The sequence below is a fragment of the Osmerus mordax genome, chromosome 14, assembly GCF_038355195.1.
Source record: "Osmerus mordax isolate fOsmMor3 chromosome 14, fOsmMor3.pri, whole genome shotgun sequence".
NCBI lineage: Eukaryota > Metazoa > Chordata > Actinopteri > Osmeriformes > Osmeridae > Osmerus > Osmerus mordax.
In genome coordinates, this window is record NC_090063.1 from 2884314 (window position 1) to 2905712 (window position 21399).

The 21399-nt window shown below is 42.9% G+C and overlaps 1 protein-coding gene across 3 annotated transcripts in view; it reads right to left on the reverse strand.

Annotated features, from left to right (window-relative positions):
• garnl3 (GTPase activating Rap/RanGAP domain like 3) overlaps positions 1-21399 on the reverse strand; it is a 61604-nt gene that overhangs the window by 8300 nt on the left and 31905 nt on the right. For all 3 annotated transcript variants that reach the window (XM_067250952.1, XM_067250950.1, XM_067250951.1), the window contains 22 exons: positions 17957-18031; positions 12684-12783; positions 11327-11445; positions 10909-10973; positions 10240-10303; positions 10088-10114; positions 9759-9834; positions 9563-9661; positions 9188-9291; positions 7621-7729; positions 7480-7525; positions 7059-7165; positions 6759-6874; positions 6019-6123; positions 5842-5916; positions 5581-5695; positions 4520-4546; positions 4015-4119; positions 1689-1805; positions 995-1161; positions 756-914; positions 137-203 (listed from right to left, as the gene is read on the reverse strand). In XM_067250952.1, coding sequence (XP_067107053.1) covers positions 137-203; positions 756-914; positions 995-1161; positions 1689-1805; positions 4015-4119; positions 4520-4546; positions 5581-5695; positions 5842-5916; positions 6019-6123; positions 6759-6874; positions 7059-7165; positions 7480-7525; positions 7621-7729; positions 9188-9291; positions 9563-9661; positions 9759-9834; positions 10088-10114; positions 10240-10303; positions 10909-10973; positions 11327-11445; positions 12684-12783; positions 17957-18031 — 2044 coding nt within the window. The remainder of the gene's footprint in view (positions 1-136; positions 204-755; positions 915-994; positions 1162-1688; positions 1806-4014; positions 4120-4519; positions 4547-5580; positions 5696-5841; positions 5917-6018; positions 6124-6758; positions 6875-7058; positions 7166-7479; positions 7526-7620; positions 7730-9187; positions 9292-9562; positions 9662-9758; positions 9835-10087; positions 10115-10239; positions 10304-10908; positions 10974-11326; positions 11446-12683; positions 12784-17956; positions 18032-21399) is intronic.

Sequence of the window (21399 nt, forward strand, 5' to 3'; positions counted from 1 at the left end):
AAAATTATTTCTCAGGAGGGATTAAATTCACCAGGTAACCATGCATTTTAATTACAGCGTTCATCAATTTAATAAACAAGCACACACAAACACACACACACACACACACACACACTCTCCTCGGGGAGAAATTTACAGTTGTAACACAGCAGCAGGCCTGCCTCCCCATCCTCGTACACATCAATGGCAGCCACAAAGTTCACCTGCAGAAACATAACCCGCAACCTTAGTCAGCAACCTGAACACAGCATTGACAGCACCACGCCACTCAACGTGAACGGCTTCTCCAAAACTAGCTCCATATAACCAAGAATTGCTAGTATCTAGAGATGACATGGGTTTACAGTTCATTGACTGTACATGTGTGTGTTAATCATGTTGACACAATTATTTCCTCACTAGTTCATTAGTTACATGATAAGGACAGTTATTGTTTAGTTAGTTGTAATTCTGTCATTTTGTTCTTTGTTTGCTAATCCGGGGTGTGCTGTTAGCTGGGATGCTAACAGAGCTGGTCCAACTGAAGCTGTGAGGAGCGAGGTTGTTAGAACAGCTGCCCCAGAGGCTCATTCTGTCCAAGGTGCTGAGGGAGAGTGTTTACCCAGTAAACCAGCATAGTTGTTTGTGCGTGTGAGTGTGAGAAAGGGTTTGACCCCGTGTTGAGTATGTGTGTGTGTGAACATGGGTGTATTTGTGACCCAATGTTTTATATACAGTAAGAGTGTGTGTGAATGTGTGTGTGTGTGTATCCAGACCCGGTTGGCATCTACGTGGTGCAGCCGGTAAGCGTCTCCAGTACTCTCGTTGATCAAGTCAAACTGGTGTTTGTACGCCACACAGATCATGTTGTCATTTTCCCCCGTCGGCCCGTCAACCAGCGCCATGACGACTGGGGGATCACAGAGGCAGATTTCCTGCAGAGGAGTCACAGGCTCATTAATATGTACTGTATACAGGAGGATGTGAGTGCATTGTCTTGTGTGTGTGAACCCACCCGTATGTACTGGAACTCCTCCACTGGTGAGTCCGCTCCCATGGCAATGGCGCCAAACCCGTCAGGGCGTGGCTGTTTCCTGGTGATTAGGAGGAGCTTGTTCCTTATGGCCGCCACGATGCGCAACTCCACCCCGTGGTGTGTGTTGATGGAGTAGAGATGACAGCCTGGTGGAGAAGAATGGAGGGATGAGAAAACAGGTGGGGCAGTTAGTGGAGAGGAAGATAAAGAAAGAGAGGAATATAAAATATAGACTCAGACTACTAAATACAGTCTCACAAGAGGATCCAAAGAACGAAAATGAAAAACAAGACATAGGCCTACAAGACATATAGTCATAGCCATAACTCAAGACTCAAATCAAAAAACAGTTCATGTTAGGCTTCATATCTCGCCAGCGTTTTCTGAGCCTGGATGAGTACCAAGAGAAGCTCTTTCTAGGGCTGGTTAGGGGCTGGAACGATAGGGAAGAGAGTTATAGGGAGGTGGAAGAAAAGAGAAAGAGAGACAGAGAAAGAGAGAGAAAGAGAGAAAGGGGTTACGAAAGTGAAGTGTGGGGTGAAGAAGAGAGAAAAGGAGGGGTGAGCAAGAGAGGGAGAGAATAGTTTGGCTGTAGTACAAAATGTTGTGTATTGTATGTACTTTTTAGCTCCAGGATAAACCGTTATTCTTGAGAGGGTTTATGTGTGCTTACCTTTAGTCTTCTCCAGCTTGTTCTCTCGGCTGTCACACTTGCTCCTGACCAGCTGCCTCTCCTCCAGTCCTCTCTTGAGCGTGCTCAGTCTGAACACATAGAGACGGGCATCTTTCCCTGAGAGGGGAGACCAACCCAATCAGCACTGAGATACACTAACCTACTTCCACGGACCTTCCTTCTTTAAGGGGATGATACATGACAACAGTCATCATACTTCCTCAGAGATTCAGTAACACAAGGTTCTAATTATTGGGGATATATCCTTACATAGTATTTTATTATTGTGTTCATTCATTCTGTTTCTGAAACCACCCATAGGCAAGCAGCCTGTGGGTGGTTGATGAAGATGGCTGGACGGGGATGGCTGGATCCAAGCGCAGAGCACAGGGGTATTCATTATAACAATAGAAAACAGGAGCAAAAAAAACAACAGAACAGCGTTTCTATAAAAAAAGATAAGTACTAACAGGTTTGGTAGACTGGCAAAAAGAAAAACAATACTTCAGAAAGGACAGGGTGTGAAGCAGTTTAAGTAGTGGCAGTAAGTGTCAGAGGGAGAACAGGAGAGTGGAATTTGCAATCAGTACTCCGAGGACCGGGATCTGCTGTGAGGGGTTCATGAAGTCCGGTGAAGGGTTTTCATTTCCTAGCCCTATGGGAAGGTTGCGGAAGAGGCGCAGGGACAGACCTTACACTGCCAGTACTGAGGGTTGGTGAATGAGCTGACAGAAGGCTTGCCTGGACCACTATCATATAACACGCTACTGTGCTTTTCTGAGATTAATGTTAGGCTTAATTTTGAGCCTCTAAACTGAAAAACACAGATCCACACACATTCTGTAGGTGTAACGAGGATGCAGACACAGGGTAGGTTCCAAATGCAGGGGGTTTATTAAACAGGGTCAGGGTACGGTCCAAGATTAGGTTACCAGCAAACAGGGCAATAGGGACAATCCAAAGACTTGGTCGAGGTACAGGCAGCAGTTCGTAAACAGGGGGTAATCCAAAAGCAGAGTCTGTGTTAAGTCAGTCAGTCAGTCATATTTATTTATAAATAACATTTAAAAATAACAGCTGCTGTAAAATAGCGAATTATTAAAACACGATTAGACACAAAACACAATCACAGACAATGCACAAACATTTAAGAGCCAAGGGTAACAATACACACAAGACAGGACTAGATAACGCTCAGTCGGCAAAATACGTAGTTTAACACTGAAACTACAGATGTCATGGATTTAAATTGGAAATTACATGACACCGGTGAAAAAGCTTAATACTAATGAGCACAGAAAACCTAATTCTACGGGGAAGCGGAGTGCAGCCACTTGGTAGGTAGCTCAGTGGAGCTGGGTGTTACAGTACGCACACACAAATGCACACACACATTCACACACACAGACATGCTCACACCCATACATACGCAGTTCCTCAGTGAGAGCATTCCTCTAAGAAAACCCAAAGTGGTTCTCCGAACGTCTTTTTCAATTCCTTTTCAAGTGAGAGAATACGAAGGCTGTTTTTTTTAGAGCGAAGCTCTCGGGCGTATCAAGTTGAAAATAGTTCAATTTTGAAGTAAATCGGCGCAAGGCGTTTGGTAGAACCCCAGTATTTTTTTTCTAAATGGCCCTGTCTCCTTTTCTGACAGAAAAGTGCTCAGGGATTTCAGGATGTTTGTTTGGTCTCTGTGTTAAAGACATCATTTGGAGCATGTCTGCCTCTGATGGTGAAGGCTAACACTCAACCTTAAGACTATTTTGCATTCTTCTTTTCTTCTGAAATACATATTACAATTCAGCCTGCTGTTGATTGACAAGCCTGTGTATAGATTTCTCTCTCTCTGTCAACCTCCATAGTAAAATAGTGGAAAGGTTATCTCAATAGGTCATCATAATCCTGCTGGAGACACACACACACACACACACACACAAACACATAAACAGTATACACATGCATATACACACATATACTGTATGCAGTAAATACACACACACGCACAACACACACACGCAGACACAGAGATCAATGAGTTCACTGGAGCGACTGAGCGAATCAGCTAGAAGGAAGCGAGTAAATGTTCAACGCAGAAGAAAGAGAGGGAGAGACAAAAGAGTGAGAGAGCAGGGGAAGGGGGCTGGGGCGATATGGAAATAAAGGGGGGGGACATTGTCTTGAAAAGAAAGTGTAGGGAAAAAGAGGAATAAACAAGCCCCTTATGAAAGTATATGAATTTAAAGGTGTATGGACAAATATTGGGACTTGACTGTATGACTGGATTGATGAAAGGATGGACAAATAAATGGGGTCAACTTTCCTTTACCTTTATCTGCTCGGGTGATGAGCAAGTCCTGAGGTTCTAGAATGTGCATCTGCTTGACCATCATGGTCTTGTCAAACACCTGCACTGGAGGCACCGCTGGAAGTTCTGCAAGATAACACAGAAAGATATGAACGGATCATCTTATTTTGACATAATAACCGCATGAATCCAACTTATTATATTGAAGCTCTAAAAACAGTATTTGCGAGTCATTGCAAATAAAATTGTCGATTGTCTCACATTAATTGTCTCACATTAACTATTGATGTCCCTACCAAAGCTGATATCAAATTTGATATCAGCAAATCTAACATTGTCTCAGAATGGGTCTTTTCTTGGTGAAGTGAGCAGCTGCTAGCCCTGTCAGATAATATAACTACCAGAAGACAGAGATGTCTGCAGGGGTTGAGAGAAATAAAAAAAGACTCTTTGAAAACTCAGAGCAGTGATCTTCTCAGTTTTTGTACAGCACTACAAGAGCAAGAGTTGAGTCTGTCAGACTCACCGGTGTTTGCAAGCATTGGATCAGGTGCTGAAACACAGTGAAGCAAAAACTTAGTATAAATAGTGGTGCTGTCAAACGATTAAAATATTTAATCGCGATTAATCGCATTAATGTCATATTTAACTCGCGATTAATCGCAATTAATCGCACATTTTTATCTATTCTAGATGTCCCTTGATTTATTTTTGTCCCATTATTTTTTCTCATTTTAATGCTCTTATTAACATTGAAAAGTGGATTGGATTGCTTAATTAGTGCAACTAGTTTTTAATTGAAAACAACATTGCAACATTGCCTGGCTTTGACGAGGGGGCGGAGAATTCGCATCAGCTGTGTGCTTGGCCATCAAGTGGTAACTGGACGTGCTGCAATGATAGCTCAGTTCACAACGACAAAACGCACAGATCAATTTGGTCTTGTCAATGGAACCATTTGGCAACTTTTTTAAAGTAACTTTTCCATTCAGAATCTAATTGGCATCCATTTTGGCGTCTCGCGCTCACTATCCACTCAAAACGTAACGTTAGCCTCTTTAGGCACACACACATTTAGTCATTTAGCAGACACTCTTAGCACACACTCTACTGACGTTAGAAAAACTACAACACCACACCGGATCACACTACAACAAATAGCTAGACAGGAGACAAAACAACAGGCACGCCGCACACACTCTTTAGCCGGCTCGCAAAAGAGTGTGTGCGGCGTGCCTGTTGTTTTGTCTCCGGTCTAGCTATTTGTTGTAGTTTTTCTAACGTCAGTAGTTGTTGCAACAGCATGTGAAAAAAACGACAAAGTTTGCTATGCCAAAAAGAACGTTAATCTCACGCAAAAAAATTTTACGGCGTTAAAATGGGTTTGCGTTAATGCCGTTAATAACGCGTTTCACTGACAGCACTAATCAATAGTATAAATCACTATTGATGGGATTATTAATTCTGTTTTAAAATCCAGAATAATGATCTGGATTCCAGTTTTTGTTAAAAAATTCCGTCATTCATATTTCAATGGCTAACAGGAGATAATGACAACAATTCTACTAATGACTCAGATCAACTCACCGTCCAATAACATTACCCCTGCCATGTCCGTGGCAACCAGCAGTGACTGACCCCAGGAGTCGGCACACACGGTCTCATGGGGAAATGTACTGCAGAAAGACTGGGACTCCCAGGGCTGCAACACATACACACACACAGACACACACAGACACACCGACACGCACACACACAGACAGGGTTTAGAATAGATTTGAGAAACTGTGTCTAGGGACTCATACCCATCCCATTATAGGTCATTGAAAGACCTAGTCAGATGCTCACCTCCTTCCTACACAGGCCTGTGGTCACCAAACTGGTGGGAGCGTCTCCTCTCACTATGGTCTTCAGCTTCAACGCCTGGACAACACAAAAATGTGTGTCTGTACAAGTGTGTACTTTTTGTTTGGTCCATATGTGTGTGAGAAAGAGAGAGAGAGCAAGAGAGAAAGAGTATGTTACCTGTCCTATCCTGACAAACTCAGCCTGTCGTGCCTCCTCCTTTTTGCGTGCGGACTTGGGCGACTCTGGGAGCACGTCACTGAAGGAGCGTCTGTTCAGCATGTTCTGAGGAGAGAAGGGAACCTACACATGGGAGACCAGCACACACATACACGCACATATACACACATGCACACACAGAGACAAACACACAAGCAGAAAATGGTCTCAGAGGCAGACCCTGGCAGGAAGCAGCATTACAGCCAAGAGAAGGGTGAGGCATGTGTCAGAAACAACAGAAGAGAGAGAAAGAGAGAGAGAAAGGGGGGGAAGACACAGGCCTGGTGAACACAAAAACATGTTTGTGTGAGGTAATGTGTACTTTTTGCTCTGTTTGTTCCTATCTGTGTGTGTGTGTAAGAGAGAAAAAGAGCCACTTTAGAAAGAAAGACAGCATTGCAGTATATATTTTGAGGCAGCAGGCTTAGACTGAAGGAGACAGCAGTGGAAAAGAACAGAACTAATTAGAATTAAATAGAACTGAGTAAAGCTGAGTAAAATAGACCACACTAGACAATGGCAGAGTGGAATGTATAGGACAGTGGGATTAGGAACAATTGCAAAACGGAATAGACAATAAATGATCAGACCCCACTACTACATTCATGTTCCTAACTAAACAAATATGACATAGTCCCGACCAGAGCAGATATGACCATATTCAGCCTGGCCTCAAGCCAGACCTTGAGCTGAGTCTGTACCTTGTGGAGGTCTGGGATGAGGTCCTGGTAGAGGGATCGGATCAGCATGTCCAGAGTCCTCTGACGCTTCTGAGCAAACGTAGGCGTGTCCAGGGTGGCTTTCTCCCCATTGATTACTGCAGGAAGGAGGGATAGCCGCAGTGGGGAAGAGAGAGGACAACAGAGGAAATGAGGGACAGAGTGGGAGAGAAAGAGGCATAGGGGTGGAGAATAGAGAGGATGATATGGAGAGACAACTACATGTTGATCTCGGCTTAACAGTACTGATACAGACAGCTCAGTCCTTAGTGGCGATCTTACATTTGACTAGCAAAAAGTCCCTGAATTCCTGGTGGTCTGTAAACACAGGTGGGGAGGGAAGGGGAGGTCCAAACAGGGGAACACTCTCCTCTGAGAATATCTTCAACCTGGGACATTCAGACACACACACACACACATTGGGTATCATTGTAAAGGTATGCCAAGGACAAGATTTACAAACAGCCAAACAACATATCACTGTCCTGGTCACACACATACTGTAAGGTAAACACACAGTGCTCAGACACACAGTGTTCCCCTAGATACTTTAGTGGTCAGATACACAACCCCTAGGTTATTTACAGTGTAAAAATGAAATTTTTACCAAAAGATTTAAAAGATTATTTGTTGGTCATGTGTTGAACAACAAACATAATTTAAATGTCAAGAGAACATGATTGTGAAACAAAGCCTGACTCACCTGTAACTGTCGTTCTGACTGTTATATCTGACCAATGCAAAAATATCTGACAAGGATGTTGAGGAAGCAGGTTAGGTGAGTTGTTCTGTCATCATCACTATCATCATCATCATCTACATCATCTAACTCAATAAGGGATACGTGTGAAGTGGGAGCGTATCATGGACGGTTTGAAGGATGGTGAGGCGTCATCTCCCTCCTGGAATACGATGGTGACTATGTCGTTCCCAATATGTCTCTTCCTCTCCACCTGAGAGAGGAGAGGAAAGGAGAGGAATGGAAAGGAGGACATAAGAAGAGAGGAGAGAAAGGAGAGGACAGGGGATGAAAGGCGAGGAAAGTAGAGGAGAGGAAAGAAGGTAAGGGAGAGGAGAAGAGATGCGATGAGAGAAGATGAAATAAAAGGCAGAGAAAAGGAGGACGATGGAAACGTTCCAAAAAGTGAGAAGGAAAGAATGTTCAAAAGTGAATGAATATCATTAGTCACCAGTAGGGAGATGCCGTGGCTCTGGCTCTGTAGATCAGACTGGTGATAAGGATGTTGTAGCCAAACACAATTAGCTGACTGCAAAGGTTGACTCATCATGAGCAACATCTCAAAGATAGCTCTCCAACTTCCTTTGATGATTAGATTGTTCAGTGGAGTGTGTGTGTGTGCGTGTGTGAGTTTGCGTGTGCGGAGAGTGGAGGTTGTTGTATCTCAGAGCTCTGTGATTGTAATTGACCCCTGACCCTTGCAAGCTTGTTAAGAAGCCACAGTGATTAGAACACTGTCCTCTGCAAGATGTGAAGCACTGTGGAACCCTGACATTGGTGAACACTTCTCCTTTCATCCATCCCACCATTCATCTTTTCCTTCCTTCTCTCACATTCTCTTAACACTTCCCTCTTTCATTTTTTCCACTCCTCATTCACTCCTCTCTCGATATTCCATCCATCACTTTCTCTCTCTCCTCTCTTTCCCAGCCTCTCTCCTTTCCCTGCTTGAACAGAACCATGCACCCCAAGGCAGAGAGGGTTGAAGCACAGACCATAATAATATCTAATTATACTGAGCCCTTCATGATATGAATGGATAGTTTTCCATCAAGATTACTGGCTCACACATACTAACTCATACACACTCACATGGGCAAAACACATACACACCACACACATCGACATGTTTGTGTTTAGAATTTGATTTGATTCATTTAAAACAGTCCAATCGATTTAATAGGGAATGCCACACACACCAATCACCCCTCCTGTGATCCTGTCAGAGACTTTCACTGAAAATGTCCAAACATGTTCATTTATTTGTTTTCATGTGGACCTTTGTGTCTGTGACATTCTCTCATAAGTCAATTCCTCAGTTTTTTATGAATTTAAAGGAATTTGATGGAAACACATGTGATGTGTACAGTATGTGTTTAGCCTGAGTGAGAGTGTATGATAGTGTTTATTTCTCTCTCTCTCTCTCTCTCTCTCTCTCTCTCTCTCTCTCTCTCTCTCTCTCTCTCTCTCTCTCTCTTCCTGTTTATCTTGGTAAATGGCCTGCCACCATTTTCTCAGAATTTCATCTTTGCACATTAATGAGATGGATACACACAACACACACACTGAAACAGAGACATACAGACAGACACTCAGACAGAGACACACACGCAAACACGCACACACACTCAAACAAGGACAGACACACACACAAGCAAATGCACGCACACACCTGCTGCTTATTCTCCTTAGAGTAGGGGAGCATGGTAGAAACATGGAACATCAGCTCATGGCCCTGGTACACTGTGTAGATAGAGTTCATTCCTGTGGTGTCGTCTGGAAAAAAAGAGAGAGAGAGAAGGGAAAGTGTGGGGGGGGCATGAGTGAAATAATTAATATGAATCTGTTCTCATAGTGTTTTTATTCAGTGAGAGAGTAAGAGAGAAACAAGCAAGAGAGAAAGAACCAGAGAGAAAGCGAGACAGAAAGAGACAGAAAGAGAAAAAGGAAAAGAGAGCAAGAGAGAGAAAGAGAGAAAAAGAGCAAAGGGGTCAGAGGAAGAGAGGATGCAAAAGAATAGAAAGAGGCGGAAGGGCCTGTTACTTACTCTTGGTGTCTAAGCCTCCTCTGTAGCCTGCCCAGCCCTGTAGGGATATGCTGTCTCCTAGCAGGTTTAGGAACTTATCAAAGCTTTCGCTGCCCATCTCTGGAGGACACACACACATACACACATAGGAGTGTTGGCTGAATTTAGACAGGTGCTTTGCTGAAGTGAATGTGAATGAGATGGAAGAGAGACTCACCATTACTAAACATCTCATCATCTGTCAGCTGGCCATCTTTGGCGTACAGAACACCAAATTTAAAATTGACAGAACCCTGTAGAGAAGGATTAGTTGAGATCACATCCTGTTGAACCCAACCTATGAACTGTGTACGTGTGTATGTGTACGTGTGTGAGACAGGTAGGAAAAGAGAAGGGAGAGATGAGAGAGAGCGAGAAAGAAGAGGGAAGTAGGGAGGATGAAAGGGAGCAAAAGTGGGGAAATAAGCGGGAGAGAGATAGAGAGAGAGAGGAGAGAGAGAACTAGAGAGAGAGAGGAAGAAAGTTCAGGACAGATACGCTACCTACCTCCTGTTCCTCTAACACCAGGAGGTCCTGCACAAGAAATCTGTGTCAATTTAACCGTTGTTACCTTACACTCACACAGGACGGATGCATTATTGCACTCTGTACATGTCACGGACACGCACCACAAAACAGTGTGGACCAGAGGCTCTCACCTTCTGTATATCTGGATTGAGTATCTCCCTAGGCCCTTTTTCAAACCTGTCTAGGTTCATAGCACTGGGAAAGAGCGAGATAAAGAGACAGAGGGAGATAATTTATGCCAGGGCCATGATCAAAATATGACACATCCCCCCCAATATTCAAATCTGGTCAAAATGTCCCCCCCCAATATATTGATATAAAAATATAAATAAAATATAAATGTGCTACGCTATGACAAACAACCAAGCACGCGGTCCAAATTGATCATAAAAAATGAAATCATATTCATAACTAAACGTAATTTTTTTTCAGGGGGGCACCCTCAGAGTCCCCAGCAGATTTCGTCCCCCCCAATGTTGACTCCATGGCTACGGCCTTGATTTATGCCACAGAATAGATTTTACCTTGCGTCACTGGCTGACACACTCGCTCACACTGAATCAAACACTTGATACCTTGACTCTGTGATAATCCAATGTTATATATTGTATAATTTCAGTATTGTAAGTACTGTATCTGTAGCATTTCTTTCTATTTTATGATTGTTTTTTTAGAGGTACTATATTATGTGTAATTTCTCACTTTTTGTCTCATCATTAGGGAGGTAGAGAGAGGGAGAAAGAGGTTTAGGAAGACAGTCATATCTGGTCTGTCAGTATAAAAGTCTTCGTAAGTCTCACCTTAGGATGGATTTGACTGATAGTGTTTTGGTGGGACTGTAGGGCAGACTGATTTTCAGGGTGCCCTGAGGAAGAGGACGAGAGAGACAAATAAAGAGAGAAAGAAAGACAGAGAGAAAGAGAGAGAGAGAGAACAGTGCTCACTCATTCATGCCAATCAAGCATAATTTAATTGAACTGAATAATTTAATTTAATTAAACTGAGAGATAAAGAGAGCAGAGAGAAGATAGGTGAAAACAGTAAATCAGACTTATCCCTAAACTGAACCCAAAACACCCTAAAAAACCGAAATCCCAGAGAAATAGCAATTGATATGGGGACCAAGAAAATGTCCCCTAAAGGAGAATGTTGCTATCCTTGTGGGGATTTCAAGGGTAGTAAAACAAGGCCACACACACACACAGCAGTGATACTCACACTCTTCCTCCAGAGAATGGCCCGGTACTGAGGGACCCGTTGGTTGTTCTGGTCTGACAGAACCACAGACAGGTAAAAAGGGTTCTTCTCGGCATCTGTACCCACGTAGTTCTGGTGGACTGGAGGGGGAGAAACACACAATCACAATTTAGTGAACGAACAAATAACATCATATATTTATGAGGAATTCAAATGTTCTCATCAATTTTACAAATAGTGAAGACACTTAAGTATAGAGAGATACAGATAACTCTATCCATACAGTATCATGTCCTCCACACTGGTAAACCCTCCCCCACCACCCGTCATGCACAGACCTACGGGTTTACACACCTACAGTACACCCCTGTAAGAGGGTCGTAACTGTAACTGCCTGTTGAGACAGAGTAACTATTTCATGTAGTCTCGTTTCTATCATTGAAGAATCCAAAAGCCAATGTTGCAGATAAACAGCTAGACAGTGACACATCTTCACTAGTGCTGCTCTTGACACACATGCATTATAATTGAAAGCACTATTAGATTGCTTGTTTGGTTGTTTGTCACTAAGTAACTACTCATATCCGAGAGGAAATGTTTGTTGCCTTGGGGAAGGCTGGTGATTATTTTTATTATTATGTATGTGAGTCAGGTGGCTGAGCAGTTAGGGAATTGGGCTAGTAATCTGAAGGTTGCTGGTTCGATTTCCGGCTGCGCAACATGACGTTGTGTCCTTGGACAAGGCACTTCACCCAACTTGCCTCGGGGAGAATGTCCCTGTACTTACTGTAAGTCGCTCTGGATAAGAGCGTCTGATAAATGACTAAATGTAAAATGTCATGTATGTGGAATGTTTAGGTACTGAGCATCTGTTTTGTGTGTTTGTGTGTGTATTTGTGTGGACGTGTGCTTGAGACCTCAAAATCAAATTAGACAGAGGAATCCATCTCTCTCTCTCTCTCTCTCTCTCTCTCTCTCTCTCTCTCTCTCTCTCTCTCTCTCTCTCTCTCTCTCTCTCTCTCTCTTGTTCACCTCTGTCTCATCCACCCATTAACTCTGCACCCTTACCTCTCTCCCTCTCTTTCTAGCTCGCTCTCAAAGCAGTGTGCAAGGAAGGAAGCGTTAGAAAAGGGGCAGTGATGGTAACACATTTTTATCATGGCCATCCGATCAGGGTCTACAGTCTTGTGTGTGTGCAGAAATAACTTCTCATGTTGACAGACTGATTACAGGAGGAGCCAGCTAAATACTAATAGTGTTAGCCCTTTAGGATGAGATTCTGGTTACTGTGTGCCTCCTCTGGCTGTGTGCATATGTGTGTGTGCACGTGTGTGTTTGTGTGTATGCTTATGCAAACAGCAATGGAGAAAAACAGAACCTTTCCCCAGGAAGTATTTGAAGAACCATCTGGTGTGATATTCTGGGTTCTCCAGATGGACATCGGTTCTTCTCCAAGTTCCTGGCGTGTAGTCCGTAGTCTATGGGAATCACACGTGCAAACACACAGAGCACATTTTTACCATGTCATCATAAAGAATACAGTGACTCCATACAGTTTTCTCCATGGGAGAGGCTGATTACAACCCTACTACATATATGCGTCATACACACATTTGCATCAGGCAACATCCTGTTTTGTATTGTGTATACCGTACATATGTGATATGTAAATGGTCTATATGTGTATTGTGACTGTACATTGTTGTTGATGTTTATATAGTCATGTGTACATGATATACAGTAGCTTGCTCTATATATTGCTATATATGTATTTACTATATTCTTACAGTTTTTCACAATTGTTAACACACGTTTCTCAAAACAATAACAACTTTCTCAAAACTGCACACACAAAACTGAAAACCTCACACACAAAATGCTAAACCTGACACTCCCTTTGCAAGATGACTCTTTGCCATCAAATTTCTTACCTATTCACAAAATGCAACTTGTGTTCTCATTTGGTACACACAGCCATATTTTCAAATGACACACACATACCATTCATAACAGTACACACAATAAGCATTTGCTGAACACTACTAAGCATTCACAGCACACAGTAGTGCAAAATTGAAAACACAATTCTAGAAATGGAACACACCACGAATGACTCTGGGGAATGAGCCATTTCAACTTTTGTAAAATGTCTCAGTGTAGGCCTAATTTTTTCAAACATAAAACAGCACACATATGCGTCAAAAAAGTTTTATTTCTGAACAGTACAGTACTGTCAACGGGCCTGCTCAACCCATTGCAGCACACAAAGTGATGTTCCCATCACGCTGGCCGGGGACCTCAACAATGGCGCGCTGGCCAATTACATTTCTGCCCCGGCGCCTCCTCTTCACCAGGTTGAATCCAACCTCATCAATGAACATGTATTCATATAGCTCATTAGCTGTGTCATGCTCCTGGATCCGCTGGAACAGACAGCATGGTAATGCAAGTTATAGTATGGACACAGATGGGTCAACACAGTGGGCTACAGTGAGACACTGTAGAAAAAGAACTATTGGATTACAGGTACAATACATGCATGTGTCAGTGCTGAATGTATGGGACTTACAAGCACAAACTCTTGCTGTAACTCCTTGATGTGGTCTGTGTTTCAGTCAAATAGGACCCTGTACACTTGTTTCATCTGCATGGCATTCTTGGGGTATTCCATTCCCCCATGTTTCTGAATGTGGCGACCATGCCACGACATTCAGCCAGGATCCTGGTTGTATCTGTTGGAGTGTGATAGTGTTGTTTTCACAAACCATTTTCACAATGTCAGTCTCCTGTTCGGCTGTGAAAGTGCATGTTCTTCCTCCACGGTGTAGTTCTCTTTCAGTCCTGCAAAAAACAAATACAGTGAGCACACTGTATTCTATTGATATGCAGTATTTCAGTACACAAGGCAAATATAATTCATACCTGTTCTCCATTCTAAAGGTTCTAATGATGGTAGCAACTGTGAAGCGGCTGAGATTTGGTTGGACCCTCTGGCCAGCCTCCCTCATGCTCAAACCATGGTTGAGCACATGGTCAACCATGGTGGCCCGAATCTCATTAGAGATCACCATTCTCTTTCTTCTTTCTCCTCATCCTCCTTCTTCTTCTCCTCTTCCTCCTCCTCCTCATCCTCCTTCTTCTTGTCGTCCTCCTCTTCCTCCTCCTTATCCTCCTCCTTGTCATCCTCTCCCTCCTCTTCCTTGTCCTCTTCCTTCTCCTCCTCTTCCTCCTCTCACTCTTACCCCTCTCCTTCTCTGGTTGTTGATATGTTCTACTGTAAGTTCTCCATTGTTCTCCAAAAGAAACAGAGGCTCAAGGCCCTTTTTATGCTGCAGTCCTGATCGCAAATTGCTCACCAGACCTGAGTGTTTAGAGATTTGAATATTTGTGTGTTGATGCTTTGAGACTTTACTTGAGAAATGAATGTGTGCAACAACTGAACATTGTGTGTCGTGTTTTGACAACAAGGTGATGTGTAATTGACATCAGTGTGTAAACAAGGAAAGTCAGAGTCTAATGCAGATAAGGGAGTGTGAAGTAGTGCCAAATTGGGTCGAGCAAGTGGTACATGAAGTTAAGGTTGTGAAAATTGTGCCAAATTTTTGCTTTTTGTGTGTTAACAATTGTGAAAAACTGTAATATATTCCGTATTTTACTACTTACTATCTCCATTTTCTTCACCTGTCTTGTGGCTGCTGTGACACCCACATTTCTCAGTCTGGGGATTAATAAAGTATCTTATCTAATCTTTTCCCAAAACCCTAACTCCCACCGTAACACAAAAACATCATGTAGACCCTTAACCTCACCCTAAAAACTATTACTAACTCCTAATCTTTAATGAAATTCTAACTATCGCTAATGCTAATCTCAACCATTAACCCCCTAAAAGCCCCTAGAAATAGCATTTGAACTTGTGAGGACCAAGAAAATGTTCTCAGAAATAAATCATTTTACCCTTGCTTTAATGTTCTTAAAAGGGTGACTTCTGGTCCCAACAAGAATAGTTAAACAAGGCTGCACACAAACACACATGCGCAAAGAGTTGTGTCCACAGGTTGTGGTGTGGAGATGGAGAGAGGAGAATATCCTGTGTTATCTCAAGATCTCCTCCCGTCAATGCCTCTGTTAAGCCATCCGTAAGTCCCCTAAAATCAATACACCTCCTTCTCATTGAGTTGCTTCACACACACGTACACACCCACATATACACATACACACACACATGTAACACAGAATCAACAGACAAACAAAGGCACCAGTCTGACCACCAGAGCAAACCAAACCAGATTGCCTGGTAAACCACAGTAAGACTCACAAACCCTTCTCCTACCCCCGACAAGAAGAAAGGGTTTATCACTTCCTTATATTTCAAGCGAGGCTTCAAAGGGTCCTACTCCCCACTTGCTCAGCATGGGGTCAGAAGGAGGAGCACATGGCCCTACAGTATTCAGTTATCCAGTAGACAAAGGAGTCTGAGGAAAACTGACCATTTATGGATTTACAAACATTCCTCAAGGACCACACGACTCAGGGATACTTCGATGACAGTAATTGATGTGTTATAATGTGTGCTTTTCTCATATTTAAAAATGTTGTTTTAATTGATGTTTGATCGTAACTTCCCTTCAGGTGAGAGATAAGTCAGTCAATCTTGGTATCCATATAATTAAATTCTACTAACAAATCCATTTTTCAACGTTGTATAGTTATATTTGGAAGTATAAGCAATGCATGAACACTTTAAGCCCTGAACCCAAAGTTACTGGCCATTTCACACCTATACGTGAATCCCAGGAACGCCCATCTTGAGTAACTGACCAATGGACGGATTCACCTTCACAAAAACACCTCCCTTTTCTTATGGATTATAAAACCCACAACGAACAATTGGCCCCGCTTTTTTATAGGAATTTACCTGAAGTGTTTGCGACACTGTCTAACCTATTCTTCGTAAGAAGCAAGCTCACATAACTCAATCTCACTGGATTACAAGGAACTTTGACGAAAGATCCTTAAGTTTGTTCTAACGGACCGTTTGAGGACGACCACAGAACTTTGACCCCTCTTCTTTACACGACAAAAGTAACTGCGACTAGCTATATTTCTTACTTGTGAAATTGGCATGTTGTGGTTTAATTTGTCGGTGTGTGATTTAGATTAGAAGTAAAATAACCTCACTTTTAGGGTTACCGTTACATATCCATTGTGTATCTATAAGGGAGTCAGGTGGCTGAGCGGTGAGGGAATCGGGCTAGTAATCCGAAGGTTGCCAGTTCGATTCCCGGTCATGCCAACTGACGTTGTGTCCTTGGGCAAGGCACTTCACCCTACTTGCCTCGGGGGAATGTCCCTGTACTTACTGTAAGTCGCTCTGGATAAGAGCGTCTGCTAAATGACTAAATGTAAATGTGTATCCCATTTGTTCATTTTACTATCCAAATTCAAGTACTAACCCATAACCTCTCCAGTATTGATCATTCTATAATAACATTTTCTTAACTAAATCATGATGTATAATATTAACTCGCATTCATATTTGTCAATGTTACCTGATCTGCTCTACTTTTAAAGTATTCATCCCTTCGAATTATTGATTAGTAGGCTATACTTAAAATACATTCCTCGATGGAGGCACCACCTCGAAGTCGAGGTGGTGCCTCCCTCTAACTAAATAACTGATTATAGATCAGGTATATTTATTCTTAAACAAGCAAACCATGCTACACAAATGTACGCACAAACACAGACACACACACAGACGCAAACAGGTGCAAGAACACATACATACCCACGCACACACACACACAGTTAAACACACATATTTGCTGACATGAGATGAGGTTGGAGAAGAGATAAGGAAAAGGTTTGTTTGTAGAGAAAACATTTAAGGTCGCCATGGCGACTGCTAGGTGCTTGAGCACAGGGGGTTGCTGAATGGAATAAAGGCTGAAAATGGACACCCCTCCTCACCAGCACACCGGAGGGGCCATGGACTGCAATTGATATTGTTGATGTGCAGTGTTTTAGCAAGCATGATGACATTCCTATATTCAAAGTGTCTAGGAATGTGTCAGTGTCAAGCAAATAAAATAAAAAACGATATGAAATGTAAAGCATGGATTTTACAGGGTGGTATCGATCATAGCTCAATTGCTGAAATACAGCTATTCTCCCCTTTCCTTGAGTGTGTGTTTTTGAGTATGTGTGTATGTCTATGTGTGTGTGTGTAATGGGGGTTGGGTGGGGGGCCTGAGGAATAATGTATATTATGTAGTGAAAACATTTACAGAAAAAAAGGCGGCAAGAATAATCCTTATACCAATATGAAGACGGAGGTAAAAAGCAGGTGAGTCTTAATAAGACCCCTGGTTGAAAAATTACGACATCACTTTGAGCTCTCTAATTGCTAATTTCTTTTTTTTGAAAGACCACATTTTTCCAATAGCATTGCAAGGCAAGACAATATGATGTAAATGTGGTCTTTCAAAAAAAGAAATGAGCAATTAGAGAGCTAAAAGTGATGTTGTAATTTTAAACCGAGTCTTACAGGGTTAACATTATAGAGAATGAGAATTGTATTCTACTGTGGGTGAGCTTTGGGACGCGTGTGTGCATGCGTGTGTTTGCCAGAGGTCCAGGGCCCCTCACCTCATCTGATGAGCCGTTCTCCACTCTAAAGCGTCCAGCCCTCTGAATGGCCCCGTCTGCATCACTGGAGATCAGCTGGAGAGATGAGAAGGGAAGAGGGGCAGGAAGGGAGGGTTGGAGGCACAGAGATGTGGAGGGGAGCAAGAAAGGGGAAGGGAGGGAGGGAGGCGAGTAAAGGTAGGACGGATTGAGGGACGGGAAAGAGGGATAATAGGAGGGAGAAAGATCAGACAAAACTTTTGAAATGAGACAGCGTCAATCAGAGGAAGCATCTGAATGAAGCGGCAAGTGGCATGATGTTAGCAGGAGGAACACAGAAGACACCTGGTCATGCTACACTAGCAGCCATCAGCAGAGGACCTGCAACCTACACTGAACATACATCTGGTTCACACTCTGTCATTCTTCCTCGTTATTCTAATGTCATCTGCCCCCTCTGCTGACACCCTTTACCTCTTTTTTTGTTTTCTTTGTTGATCTTTTTATCCTTTGCTCTCCCCTAGCCAGTATGCTCATCAACTATTTGCTGACTCACCTCTCTGTGGTCAGGACATAGAGACAAAACCAAAGAGAGGGAGAGAGAGAGAAACTGTGAAAAGAGGGAGACAGAACAGCCCATTAGAACTGAACAATGTGTTCTATGCTACAGAACTCCAGTCTGAGTCTTGGCATGTCAGCTCCAGGTGTTTCTCCTAAAAGAACAGTTTCTATACAGAGTTCTGTCCCCAAGCAATCCCTCTGTCCCGAGCACAGAGAACAGAGTCAGAGTCAAACAGAGGCAAACAGGACAAACAGTGCTGTGTTATTTCACCTGTATCTCAGCATGTATTTCCTGTTCCTGCCTGTTCAGTTGTTGTTTTGTTTTGGGAGTTTGTTGGTGGTGTGCTGTGTAGTTGTGTTGTGTTGTTGCTGTGCTCTCATTAACAATAATGATACAGATCTTTGTTTAAAAGGACCATCCAGTGACAACAGAGGACCAGCTGGAGCCAGATGATGACGAAGGGAGGAGGAGAGGGGGATAGGATGGAGAGTAGAGAGAGAGAGGTTGGGAGGGGGGGCGGTAGATGAAGAGCTATGGGAAAAAAGTGGGGATTGACAAGAGAGAGGGAAGAGATAAAGATGAGAGTAGGAGATTAGAAAAGAAAAGAAAGAAAAGCAAGGAGGAGAGGACTGGAGGAGACATTCAGTGCAGGCTCTGAAGTATCCATGCCGCATTCACCTGTCTCACCATCAACATGCCATCTTCTGTGATCACAGTGGAAAAATGAAAAAACCCCGCCCCTCCTCAACCCCCCCCCCCCCCTCCCTTTACCCCTTAGAGCGAACAATGCCTGGTTGCCAGGCAACGGAATACGATATCTCTTTCTCTCTGCTCCCTGTCGCTCTCTTAACCCCTTACTCCGTCCCTCTGTCATTCTTCCCTGTCTCCCTACCATCACTCTGTCCATCGCTCTCTACTATCTCCATCTTATCCATCTCTGATCTGAATTTCCTTATTCTCTTATTGTCACATCTCCTTTGTTTTCCTTTCATCTCCTCTCCTCTCCTTTCCACTCCTCTCCTTTCCTTTCCACTATTCTCCATCTTCTCCTCTGAGCCTAAAAAGGTCTCTGCATTGCTAACATGTCACCAGACACAGAAAAGGGGTGTGTTTCAGCATAAGTAGGTGTGCGTGAGAGAAGCCTGTGTATGTGCATGAACGTATGTATAGAGCCTGTGTGCATATGTGAAACCACAAATGTGTATGGCTTGTGAGTATGTTTCAGGCAAAATGTGTGTGAGGGCTTTTCAATGTAAGCCTAAGTGAACATCAAGAGAAGGACGAACAGGAAGTTACAAGGAGGAGAGAGCACTAAATGGAAGTGTGTGTGCATGTGAGTGCATGTATTTGTGTGTGCCTCACAGTGTGATTCATGCAGCCCATGCATCTTTTCATGTTGTGGACAGCAAACCTCATGGAAACTGTTTGGTGGGAGCTGCCCTGTTTTGCATACTTTTCTCTACGGAGACATTTAAATGTTTTTACACCTCATGGTGTAACATCATCCCCTAATTGTTGTCATGTATGTGTACAGTTTCTAACAGTTGATCGATGTATATTACTGTAAATGAAATGTAGACCATTGTTCATACATGAACATTTAAAATTTACATTTATTTATTTAGCAGACACTTTTATCCAAATGAACTACAAGTACACAATTGTACCCCTGTGACAGTGTTTGGCGGCAGTGCATCTCTCTCTCTCTATTCCCTCTTAAGCCTTCATTTTGAAACACAAGCTTCGTGATTTATTGCATAAATGTACAATGTTAATACCTAGTCTTATCACTAAACATCACTTTGACCATTCTTGCCATATTCAACCCACAATCAGCCAGTCTCTGCACAGGGAATTGAGCAAAATCATGTACTAACAACATTCAAGTCTACCTACAGAGTAAAGAGAGAAAAGAACCTTGCCTCTCCTCTTCTCTACTCAAACATGCATAATAATAAGTCTGTAGACACATAGACTCAGCATGTTTCCTGGTGCTGGTGGGAGAGGTTTTTGTCTTGTAAGGTTCTGTCCTGGTTTGTGAGATAGAGGAAGAGACAGAGAGAAGAGATAACAATGGAAAATAAATGTCAATGCACTGCACTCTCTTTCCTTCTCTCTCCATCTCTTTCTCTCCCCCCCCCCCCTCTAGAGAGAAAGAGAGAGAGAGAAAGAAACAGAGTAAAAGGAGAGGGCGATAAGGAGAAAGACAGAGTGAGAAAGAGGAAGAGACAGAGAAAGAGTGAGAGAGACAGAAGGTGAGTGAGAGAATACATTTGTGTGTATAAGAAAGTAGAGGTTCAAAACACTAGTATTGTTTATTCATGTTTATTCATTCATTGTTTATTCAAAGAGAGGCAAAGAGATTAAGAGAAAGAGAGATACCTTTGTCTGCCTTATGAGTGCAAAGGAATCTCTAGATGTGTACTGGTGTGCCTACGTGTGTTTGTGTGTGTGTTTGTGTGTACACTACCCATCCTCTAAATCATGCAGAAGCAAAATGGCACAAGAGGAAAAGCTTGCTCTATCCTGATCCCCTGTGTGGTTGGCTGGGGAAGGGAGGTGGTGAGTGGACAGGGTGGAAGGGGTGGAAGGGGGGGCGGGGAGAGGAGATGTGTGAGAGTGGAAGGGGGACTGTACGGTCTTCACCTCCGTGCTTTAACAAAACAAAGCCAATAAAGAGCACCGAAAGAAAGAGAGAGGATAGAAAGAGTGAGAAGGGGAAATATTCAGTATATTTACAAAGTGAGAGAGTGAGAGAGAGAGAGAGAGAGAGAGAGAGAGAGGCAGGAGAAAAAGGAAAAAGGGATGAAGAAATATACGGCCACTGGGAAAGAGAGAGAAAGCAATGGCAACACAAAAATGGAATAATAAAGGATGACAGTCCCAACAGTATTAACCCATG